This window comes from Ahaetulla prasina, chromosome 7 (assembly GCF_028640845.1).
Source record: "Ahaetulla prasina isolate Xishuangbanna chromosome 7, ASM2864084v1, whole genome shotgun sequence".
Lineage (NCBI taxonomy): Eukaryota > Metazoa > Chordata > Lepidosauria > Squamata > Colubridae > Ahaetulla > Ahaetulla prasina.
This window is the reverse complement of record NC_080545.1, coordinates 11,570,323-11,582,923: the sequence shown is the minus strand read 5'-3', so window position 1 is coordinate 11,582,923 and position 12,601 is coordinate 11,570,323. Positions and strand designations below refer to the sequence as shown.

Sequence of the window (12,601 nt, the reverse complement as noted above, 5' to 3'; positions counted from 1 at the left end):
TTTGGGGATTCCTAATCCACCTTCCTTTTGATTTTGATACCACATTTTCTTCACTAATCTGGGTCTTTTGCCACCATTGCAAAATTTATCCAGTTTTTCTGATATCCTTCAATATCTTTCTCTGTCAGATTTAGTGGTAGCATCTCGAATAAAAAGTTGTACTTGGGCAGCAACATCATCTTACACATTGCAATTCTACCAAACCAAGACAACTTTAAAATTTTATATTTATCTATCTTCTTCTCAATTTCGTTAATCACCACATCATAATTAAGTTTTTCAATTCTTTAACCTTAAGTGAAAGCACTATACCCAAATATTTCAATGTGTTTTAATCCTTATCCCAAATTGCTCTTGCATATTCTCAGACTCATTACCATTACTATCCATCAATAATTCTGACTTTGACCAATTTACTTTCAATCCTGTCATTTCTTCAAATTCTATCAAATGCTTATATATCTTTTCAAATCTTTCTCTACATTTTCAAAATAATTAAAGTATCATCCATACAAATTTATCTTATACCCCTTATATCCTTCTAATTCTTCATCTTTTTCTATCATTTTTGTCAATATTTCCATAGCCAATAAAAATAATGTTGGGGACAGGGGACATCCTTGTCTCGTACCAGCTTCTAATTTTATCTCTTCAGTTAATATTCCATTCACCTTCACTCTTGCACTGCTCTTTTGGTACAATTTTGAAATAACATGTATAAACTTATTACCAAAGCCTAAAGCCTCCACAATTACTTTAATTGTTTCCCATTGTACAGAATCAAAAGCTTTAAAAATATCCAATGATACTATACCAATTTTATCACCATTATATTCAGCTACATCTATAATATTTAATACTCTTCTAACAATATCACTCATGTATCTACCCTTCACAAAGCCTACTTGATTATAACTTATATATCTATCTATAAATCTATTTAATCTATTACTTATAATAGCAGTAAATATCTTTGCATCCTGATTAATTAAAGAAATGGGCCGATAGGACTCAATCCTTTCTAAATCTTTATCTGGTTTAGGAATTAGGGATATCACCGTTCTATTCCATGACGAAGGTACTTCCCCACCATGTAATATTCCATTGAATAATTTTTGCAGTCTTGGTATTATTAATTCTTTAAATTCTTTATAAAACTCAACAGGTAATCCATCCTCACCTGGAGCTTTCCTAATTTTAATTTTGTATTATTCCATTAATCTCATCTTGTGTTATATCTTCTTCCATCAATTCCTTATATGTTTGATCAATTTTCACCACATACTTTTCTAAATAACTCTGCAATTTTCCCCGATTAATTGGTTTCTTTGAATATAGATTCTGAAAAAAGTTTCTAACCACTTCACATTTCTCTAATTTTTTATAACATCTTATACCTCTATCATCTATCAAAACTCCAATTTCTCTCTTCTCTCTTTTGTCTTTCGCCATCTTTGCCAATAATTTAGAATTTCTATTACTAAATTCAAAAATTCCTATTTAAAATCTCAAATTTCTTTTTACTAACTCTGTATCTTCTTCTATCATTTTATTTCTTAACATATTAAGCTCCTGAAGAATTTTTTTCTTTAGTAAGCAAAATTGATTTTCCAATTCTTTAATCTTATTTTATCTCTTTCCATTTTAATTTTATAATTTTTATATTTCCTACTTGATAATTTAATACTCTCCCCTCTAAACACCGCTTTCATCGCATCCCAAACAATTTCAAATTTAACCTCCCCGTTATCATTTAATCTCCAACTTTCCTCCAATTTTTTAAGTATCCATTTTTTATCCTTTTCATTTTATACAATTTCTCGTCATATCTCCAATAGCTTCTTTTTCTCAAAATTAAAATCTAAGTCCACCATAACTTCTGCATGATCAGAATCTTTAAAATTCCCACATCTACCTTATCCACATTATTCAACAAATCTTTAGAAAGAAAAATATAATCAATTCTAGAATATGTATTATATATCTTAGAAAAAAAAGTGTATACTCTCTCAATTCCTTTAACCTCTCTCCACACATCAACCACGCCGTTTCGAAGCATCCACATATTTAAAATCCCCAGTTTATTTGCTCCTCCACAGCGGGTGGGATTAGTACTGTCTATTTTATCTCTGATTAAATTAAAATCCCCAGCCACAATTACTTTCCTACACTTTCATTCTCCAAAATTTTGTTATTTTTCAAGAAATTCTCTTTGTTTTCATTCGGTAAATATAAATTAACAAGTGTCACTTTTTCCTCATTAAGATTTCCAACAATTATTACATATCTTCCATCTACATCCAAAATTACCTTATGTTTTTCAAAGTACACCCTATCTGATATCAGTGTTGCAACTCCTCTAGCTTTTGAAGTTCCAAATGCTTTTCATATATTTGCATACCTTTTATATACATTCTATTTGAATCTTCAGATTTCTGATGGGTTTCTTGTAAAAATAAAATGTCTGGTAAATCCTTTTAATCTTAAGCTCCAATCTTCTTCTTTTAATCTGATTCCTGTACCCTTCACATTCCATGACATTATTTTATAACTCCCATTTAAAATATAAATTTTTAATCCTATCCCGCATCTTCCTTTCTGTGCCCCCACCACCCGACATTAAACTACCATATAAACAACAATAAGAAAACAAAAAAAACAAAACAAAACAAACAATAAAGTACAAACAATCTTCTTCCCCACATCCTCATCGGTTTCGCCTCTATAAAGAGAATGGGGAGAGGGACGTGCCAATGCCGGGCACTTCTTTCGGCTGTCTATTTAAATTCATCACTCAAAAAAAGATAGCGATGACCGCATTCAGCTTCATATTTTCCAAGACTCTTATCTGCTTCTTCTCCTACTGTATCCTCACGACTCTTCTTCTGTTCAACCAACACAGGTGATATTTCTTTCCTCTTTAACCCTTTGGAGTCTTGCCTCCAATAGCCCCTTTCTTCTTCTGAGATTGATGTTTCCACGTATGTTCCACCCATCTGAAGCATTTGATCTTTTATCTCCATTAAATCCTCCATCTCAATCAGTCCAAGCTCCGTAAATATAATAATGCATCTATATCTGGGGTGATTGTACGCATCCTTCCTTTATAAAAAATTTCAATTGTTGTGGTGGCCTCAATTGTATTTAATTCCATTATCTCTCAAAACTTTTGTAATTGGTTTTAAAAAATCTCCATGCCCTTTCTTCTCTTGATATATCCGGGAAGACTTGAATAGTCTTCCTTCAAACTCAAAGCATCTCCCAACTCTCTTAACTTGGCCATAACTTCCAACTTATCACCAAGATTTGCGAACCTGACAAGCACATTCCTGTTAGAACCATTTTGCCTTCTATATCCAATTCTAAAACGCTTGCCAGGTCTGCTATTGTGAACGTAAGTTGCGTATCCAAATCATTAATCCATTTCAAAACCCGCTGTTTCAATTTATCTTCCTTTCTTCCGAGATTCCTCTGATAACAAAATTATATTTCCTCATCTCTTCTTCCAAAAGACAAATTCTCTTATCTTGCTGCTCATTTTATAAAATATTTTGCCAATTTGCCGATCTGCTTTTGCCTCATGCACATGCAGCTGCTCCATTTCATCTTTAATCATTGTCATTTCCTCTTTTTGTTTAGCAAAGTTATCATCCATATCTTGCTTTAAATTTTGCACTTCGGATGTCAGTTTAAATGTCAAATTATCTATACGCTCTGATAGTGCTGCTATTTTTTCCCCAATTTTATTTAAAGCTGCAGCAATTTGCTGCGTTTCTGAAAGTTGTTGAGTCATTTTGAAAAAAAAACAAAAACCAAAAAATTTCTCAAACTGGGATTCCAATTTTTCAAAGAGTCTTAGTAAAGATCAAAGGACAGCAGTCAAACCAATTTTACAGAGGGTCTTAATGAAGATCAAGGGACGACAATCTTTTAATTGAAGCGAAACGGCTTATTTGCACTCGTTAGTAGCTTATCAGTAACTTATGAGTCATATTCACTCCACAAAGAAACACAATTACCTCACAGCTTAATCAGCGCCATTTTTTCTCCACGTCGGCAGAGAGAAAAAAAAAACAAACCAGCTTGAACTTCAAAACAAAGTCCTTTTTTTGTTTTCTGTAATATAAACAAGCTATTAATTTCCTCTCAAAAGAAAAATAATAAAAAAATTATCCACCTAATAAAATCTTCTTCAGCCAATCAGCCAGTCAGTCCAGCACAAAAAATCGATCTCTTCAATTAAAATTCTTCTCATTAGCAAATTCAGTCTTTGATATTCCTTAGCCTCAGCATTTAACACAGAACACGATAATTATAATAAGGAAAGCAAAAGACAGCAGTTTATTCCAAACTCATTGTATCTGCCAGTTCGGTCATCCCACGCAGTAAAAACTCCTTAATTCAAGCAGTTTCAGATGACCTACCAGTTTTAAATTCAGTCTGCTGGGCTATTAACACTTCCACTTCATGATTTATTAACTTTCATCCATAACGGTGCATTCCAAACAGCATTAATCCTCATAAATCTTCATTATTAAGCCCTGTGAAGTGAAGGAAAGGTCCTTACCCCACCACGGTCATGGCCACGCCCCCAGCCATGGAGCGCTTTAAAGGTGGTAACTAAAATCTTAAAGCGCACCCGAAAGACCACAGGAAGCCAGTGCAGACTGCGCAGGAGTGGTGTTACATGGGAGCAACGAGTGGCTCCCGTTACTACCCGCACAGCCGCATTCTGGACTAGCTGCAGCCTCCGGGTGCACTTCAAGGGCAGCCCCATGTAGAGAGCATTGCAATTTATTTTAAATAATTAAATAGAATTTTTTATTTTATTTTTTTATTCAAAAAGTTTTACAAAAAATTTCCCCCTTTTTTCCCCCTCCCTCCCAAAAAAAAAAAAAAAAAACAAAACATCCCCCTCCCTCCCCCACCCCCGGCTTCCCGGGTCAATCACAAGGTAAAGTCCAATCCAAATAACCACATCCAAAGCTTTTCGTCTCCCAACCCCCTCCCCATTACATAAAATAACTTTCTAATTATTCAAAGGCAATCTGATATTTCTTAATCTGATATCTGTTTTGTAGATAATCAATCCATTTTTTCCATTCCTTTAAGTATCTTTCTTGCGTATTGTCTTTCAAAAAGGCTGATATCTTCGCCATCTCAGCCAAATTAATAACTTTCAATATCCATTCTTCTATTGTAGGTATCTCTTCTTTCTTCCAGTATTGTCCAATCAACAGTCTTGCTGCTGTTATTAAGTTCAAAATCAATTTAGTCTCAATCCCTGTACAATCCATTATAATTCCCAAAAGGAAAAATTGTGGCAGGAACTTTATCTTCTTCTTCAGTACATTTTGAATAATCCACCAAATTCTTATCCAAAAGACCTTAATTTTCTTGCAAGTCCACCAAATATGAAAATATGTAGCATCATCACAATCACACCTCCAACATTTCGCTTGGATATTAGGATACATACATGATAATTTTTTGGGATCTAAATGCCATCTATAAAACATCTTATAAAAATTTTCCCTTAAATTCTGTGCTTGTGTAAACTTAACATTTCTAACCCAAATTTTCTCCCATGTTTCCAACATTATTGGTTCCTGAATATTCTGTGCCCATTTTATCATACAATCCTTTACCAAATCCTTTTCCGAATCTATTTCAAGCAACACATTATACAATCTCTTTATATGCTCCTGGGTCTGATTTCTAATTTGCTTTATTAAATTTTCCTCCCTTTGCATTATACCAATTTTTTGATCTTCTTTCCATCTAGCACTTATTTGCCCATATTGAAACCAAGTATAATTCCTCCCTTCTTCATTTAATACCTGTAATGATTTTAATTGCAATCTACCTCCTTCAGCATACAAAAGTTCTTTATATGTAATCATTTCCTGTTTCTGTTCTATATTTATATTCTCTATTGCATGTCTAGGGCTCGCCCATATAGGAATCTTATAATCTAATTTATAGGAATATTTATTCCAGACCATAAAGAGCACTTCTCAACACATGATTCTTAAAAGCCCTATCCACTTTTTTCCATAAAATAAGTACGCATGCCATCCATATAACAAGTCATAACCTTCTATATTCAAAATTCTTTCCTCTGTTAAGTTAAACCAGTCACTTATTACTGAGAGGAGTTTCTTGATGAAAACAAACCTAAAGGAAACATCCAGTGCTCAGTCTTAGTCCCGTCAACTTCTTAACATTCTTATTTATGAGTTGGATGAGGAGGTGGAAGGAATGCCTGTCCCATTTGCTGAAGACACAAAATTTCCAAGTGAACTTGAGCATGGGATGAAGGCATAAAAAATGAAATTGACCAAAATAAATTTGAATTTAACTCACTTGGAAAGAAATCAAATGCTCAGAAGCAAAAAGCTGGTTCTATGAAAGGAAATGAAGGAACTGGGACTATATAGCTTTGAGGAGCAAAGGACTTTAGAGGACCATGAGGAAACGTTCACATAGGATACCAAGACAGTAGACTCAGTTCTCTAGACAAGCATGGTTTCCACTTCCCAAGGTGATCAAAGCTAGGCATCCATCTATTTGGGATATTTTGGTTTGATTCCTGCTCAGAATGGGATGGACTTCAGGGTCCAAGAATACTTCTCTCTTAAGTATTACTTTTTGAGCTAAGGTAGAACTCTAGAAGTTATGTTTTCATGAGGGGTCCTTGGTGCCCTCTGAGCTTGGTTGTTTTGGTGGCAGATGTTTCATTGCTCAAACTAGGTATCATCATCAGTGATAGCTATGTTCTCAATCCATGCCCAACATTAGTTATATAACATCGAAAACTTCCTTGGAAACAGGGAATATGTCAGAATGACAGAATAACAAGAGTTGGAAGGGACCTTGGTGGTCTTCTAATCCAACCCCCTGCTCAGGGAAGACACCCTATACCAGTGATGGCTAACCTTTTTGCCGTCCCGTGCCAAAAACAGGGGGAGCGTGGGGAGGGGACGCGTGCACGTGTGCCCACACCCATAATTTAATATGCCCCACCTCCCTGCGCATGCACGCATGACTCCCCTGTGCTCCCCTGATTTTGGCACATGATGGCCCGGTGGGCCCGGAAGGCCCATTTTTCACCCTCCCTGGGCTCCAGAGGCCTTCTTGGAGCCTGGGGAGGGCAAAAACAGCTTCCCACCCCGTGAAGGTCCCCCAGAGGCTGGAAACAGCCCATTTGCTGACTTCCGGTGGGACTGGAAGGCCCGTTTTTCGCTCTCCCTAGGCTCCAGAGCCTTTTTAGGAGCCTGGGGAGGGTGAAAACAGTCTTCCCCACCCCCCTGGAGGCCCTCCAGAGGCCGGAAACAGCCTGTTTCCCAACTTCCGGTGGGCCAGGAAGGCCCAAAAATCAGCTGGCCGATGCACGCATGCGCGCTGGAGCTGAGCTAGGGCAATGCTCGCATGCCTACCGATATGGCTCTGCGTGTCACTGTGGCACAGATGCCATAGGTTCGCCATCACGGCCCTATGCCATTCCAGACAAATGGCTGTCCTTCTTAGAAACCTCCAGTGATGAAACACCCACAACTTCTGAAGGCTTAATTTTAATAGATTTAAAGTTAGACAGAAATTAATTAATAGAAGGATTAATATTAATAATATTAATAGAAAGATTGATTTCAATAGAGTCTATTAAATCCTTCATCCAGTTCCCATACCTCTGGAATGAGGGGGTTGAAATGGGCAAAAGACTGTCATGCATTCAAGCAACCTACCTATGTCTATATTGAGAGTATAGCAAGTTAGAGGAAATAAATGGTGTTGGCTCATTCAATTTTCATCCTCTAATCTAGGAAGGACATCAGTCTTGCAGAAATAGGACTTATCCTCTATGTGGGAAGTATCAATTTTATTGATGGTGAAAATATTAAAATGTATTTGCTTAATTACTCGTTTTCCTGACTCCATAACATTTCTTTGAGTACCGTTTACTATTTGTCTAGGTAGCAGAGATGGCATTCAGCTGGTTCGGACCGGTTCACTCGAACCGGTAACGGAAATCACGGGTGGGTCCGCTCACCTGCCCCAGCTCTATGCCATCCTATTTAGGCACATTTTTGAGGCCAGGTGCATGCACGGAAGCAGTGGTGGGATTCAGCCAGTTTGCACCCCTTCGGGAGAACCGGTTGTTAACTTTCTGAGCAGTTTGGCGAACTGGTTGTTGGAAGAAATCATTAGGGCAGAGAACCGGTTGTTCAATTGTTTGAATCCCACCACTGCACGGAAGGCATGCACACCAGCAAAGTGCAGGAGCTGAAGGTGCATGTACCAGCAAAGCACACGTGTGGAAGGCATGCGCACCAACAAAGCGCATGTGCGCACCAGCAAAGCACTTGTGTGGAAGGTGCGTGCACTAGCAAAGCGCATTCATTGAAGGCCAGGCGCATGTGTGGACGGGGCTCATGCACTCACATTTGCGAACCAGTAGGGAAAGTAAGTGAATACTACCCCTCCTGAGTATGTGAGAAGAAAGTCATACCAATTAGATGCAACCCTTTACCCTTTGCTCCTACCGCAGAGATTTTTCTGATTCCCCTAAGCTAGATAAATGCATAGAAATAAAGACCACTGAGAAATGTTGAATTTATGATCCATTTGGACCGTCAGGACTTTAGAACATAGAATCCTAGGTCTGGAAGGGACCTCCGAGGTCTTCTAGTCCAACTCCTTGCTCAAGCCGAGATCGTGTATCATCCCAGACAATTGGTTGTCTGGTCTTGAAAACCTCCAGTGATGGAGCACCCACAGCTTCCGGAGATAAGCCTTTCCAACGGATTAATTGTTCTCAATGTCAGGAAATTTCTCCTTACTTCTAGCTTGGCCCTCTGTTTAACAAGCTTCCACCCATTCCTTCTCGTCCTGCCCTCTGGTGCAAGTTAATCCAGCATTTCCCCCTTCTTTTTAAAATGACTTTCGCATCTTACTTGCCATACCCGAGCAAATTTTTTTTTTTTTAATTTTAGAGGTTGATCTGTCCTGCAAAAGTATTTAATACGACTTCCTTTCATTGTTTCTCGCGCACCATTAAAGCACTTGATTTTCCTGATCACAGCATTGTGTTATGCGCTGGGCGGAAGCAACAGCCTGCCTTTATCTTCCCTTCGAATGAACAAGAGTTCCTGCCTGGTTGTATAATTTGGAATAAATAGCCGGCAAGGCCAGTCCAATGTAGCCTCCTGCAACTGAGAGGGCTCCGACCACAGAGAGAGAGGCTCATGAATGATGGACATCGGATTCTGGCACAGAGCAAAGGTATCCAAGATGGTCTTCAAAGAGACCACATGGCCAACGCTCCATGCGTTGAGTGTTGCCCAGTAGACCAACTCTAACTCCAGGGTCTGTGGATAAATGCGAGGAGGGGAGACCTTTAAGATGAATACTTGTTTAACCTTATTGTTCCGATTTTATTCGAGGCGAACAATTCTTCCTAGAATAAGGGCTGGGCAACAGCTATGTACTTTTAATGAAACAGGATTCTTGGTGAACAATGTTTTGGGCGCAATTATAATTCCCAAATTTTGGATAGGATCAGAATCACTAGAATTTTGGATAAGAGCAGAATCAGTAGAATTTTGGATAGGAGCAGAATCAGTAGAATGTTGGATAGGAGCAGAATCACGAATTTTGCATAGGATCAGAATCACTAGAATTTTGGATAGGAGCAGAATCAGTAGAATGTTGGATAGGATCAGAATCACTAGAATTTTGGATAGGAGCAGAATCAGTAGAATGTTGGATAGGATCAGAATCAGTAGAATTTTGGATAGGATCAGAATCACGAATTTTGCATAGGATCAGAATCAGTAGAATGCTGGATAGGAGCAGAATCAGTAGAATTTTGGATAGGAGCAGAATCAGTAGAATTTTGGATAAGAGAAGAATCACCAGAATTTTGGATAGGATCAGAATCACTATAATTTTGGATAGAATCAGGATCACTAGAATGTTGGATAGGAGCAGAATCACGAATTTTGCATAGGATCAGAATCACTAGAATGTTGGATAGGATCAGAATCACTAGAATGTTGGATAGGATCAGAATCACTAGAATGTTGGATAGGGTCAGAATCACTAGAATGTTGGATAGGAGCAGAATCACGAATTTTGCATAGGATCAGAATCACTAGAATGTTGGATAGGATCAGAATCACTAGAATGTTGGATAGGAGCAGAATCACTAGAATTTTGGATAGGACCAGAATCACTAGAATGTTAGATAAAAGCAGAATCACTAGAATTTTGGAGAAGAGAAGAATGGCAGAATATTAGATAGGACTAGAATCACTAGAATTTTGGATAGGACCAGAATCACTAGAACCTAGCAGATTGTTAACCATGCATTGAGTGTTGGGTTCCTACTTGGCAGTCAAGTTCAGCTAGATATAGTCTCCTCCTAGGTCCTACTTCGGGATCCTTTTAAGGTTGTGTTGAACTCAAAATAGTTTAGAACTTGGTATGATTTGTGATTAAAAAAATAATAATAATGCTCCCTTGGGGGCTGCCTTAATTTCTTGGACTCTTTTGACTGCTATATTCAGAAACAGCAATATTTCTATACAGGTTTCAAATAGTTTCACTGGGACAGCTGAGTTGACTAGATATAAATGCAGATGAATGAAAAAGAAGAAAAGCAATGGATAGGATTTTGCTGGGCTAAGAATCCTTCCACCCTTCCTTGGAGCAAATCCAATGTAATCCAACAACCACAGAATTGTGCTGCACAGTTGGGATTTTTTTCTCTCCTAATTTCTCTCTTTTTAAAAAAAAATAACACAATTATTTCATAGATGATTGGATCCAGATGTTTACTCCTGCTGCTCTTAGCTCTGCCTTTATCAACTCTAGGTAAGAAGTTCATCATTTGCCTGCTTGGTTATGCTATCGTTGTGGCATTCTTGTTGTTCAAACAACCGGCGCGATTAGTACATGCTTTCTGCTCAGTGTGTAGTCACACTGCAAAATATTGTTGCCTGTTAGTGACTGTCAAGTCATTAGCATGTATTAGCACTTAGCACACTCCCAGAGGTCTAAAGTTATATTGGGTTTGTCCCCTGCAATGACCTGGTATGAAGGATTGCAAGTCATTTGAATCCAAGCCTTTGTTATTGACTTTCATAACCAAACTTTGGATTCTTGAGGCAACCTAGCAAACCGCATAGCGGTTTAGAGTATATCAGAGTACTGCAGAAAAAACAATGGCTACCAACCTGCCTTCCCTTGAGGACCTGTATACTGCATGAGTCAAAAAGAGGGCTGTGAAAATATTTTCAGACCCCTCACATCCTGGACATAAATTGTTTCAAGTCCTACCCTCAAAACGACGCTATAGAGCACTGCACAACAGAACAACTAGACACCAGAACAGTTTTTCCCCGAACGCCATCACTCTGCTAAAGAATTCCTTCAACACTGCCAAACTATTTACTAAGTCTGCACTACTATTAATTTTCTCATTGTTCCCACCACCCATCTCCTTCCACTTATGAATGCATGACTGTAACTTTGTTGCTTGTATCCTTACGATTTATATTGATATTGTTTCCTGATTGCTTATTTGTACCCTGTGACTATCATTAAGCGTTGTACCTTATGATTCTTGTTGAACGTATCTTTTCTTTTATGTACGCTGAGAGCATATGCACCAAAGGCAAATTCCTTGTATGTCCAATCACACTTGGCCAATAAAAAATTCTATTCTATTCTATTCTATTCTATTCTATTCTATTCTATTCTATTCTATTCTATTCTATTCTATTCTATTCTATTCTATTCTACTCTACTCTACTCTACTCTATCCTACTCTACTCTACTCCATTCTATTCTATTCTACTCTACTCTATTCAATAAAAAAATTCTGTTCTATTCTATTCTATTCTACTCTATTCTATTCAATAAAAAAATTCTATTCTATTCTATTCTATTCTATTCTATTCTATTCTATTCTATTCTACTCAACTCAACTCTACTCTATCCTACTCTACTCCATTCTATTCTATTCTACTCTGCTCTATTCTATTCAATAAAAAAATTCTATTCTATTCTATTCTACTCTATTCTATTCAATAAAAAAATTCTATTCTATTCTATTCTATTCTATTCTATTCTATTCTATTCTACTCTACTCTACTCTACTCTACTCTACTCTATCCTACTCTACTCCATTCTATTCTATTCTACTCTGCTCTATTCTATTCAATAAAAAAATTCTATTCTGTTCTGTTCTGTTCTGTTCTCAACAAAACTTGTGATTTCCTAACTTGTTCCATTCTCAAGCCACAGGAGGAAAGGACCCCTTCTGCTTTTCCTTCTTTGTCCCATCCCAAATCTGTGGGCTTTGCCAAAATAAAATTTTGGGGGTAGAGAGGAAGCCCAAGAGCTACCTTGCTCCTTGGCTTTTCTCTTTTTTCTCTGCAGCTCATGGTTGTTCAGTGAAAACCCTGCCTATCTCTTCTTTTGACTTCGTCTCACGGAGGGGTTGAGAGTAGGGCAGGCCCATTAAAAAAAAAAATGTGTGACAGGCTGTGTGGAGTTTCGATTTTCTAGTTTGAATGCCGAGTGTCGCCGGATACTT

The 12,601-nt window shown here is 37.6% G+C and overlaps 1 protein-coding gene across 4 annotated transcripts in view; it reads left to right on the top strand.

Annotated features, from left to right (window-relative positions):
• Positions 1-9,073: 9,073 nt before the first annotated feature.
• VWF (von Willebrand factor) overlaps positions 9,074-12,601 on the top strand; it is a 227,162-nt gene continuing 223,634 nt past the window's right edge. For 3 of the 4 annotated variants that reach the window (XR_009155943.1, XR_009155942.1, XM_058189661.1), the window contains exons 1-2: positions 9,074-9,282; positions 10,818-10,875. Coding sequence is in view for 2 of the 4 variants with exons in the window: in XM_058189661.1 (XP_058045644.1) it covers positions 9,250-9,282; positions 10,818-10,875 (91 nt within the window). In the remaining 2 variants the exon portion in view is untranslated. The remainder of the gene's footprint in view (positions 9,283-10,817; positions 10,876-12,601) is intronic. The other variant, XM_058189660.1, reaches the window with a different exon arrangement.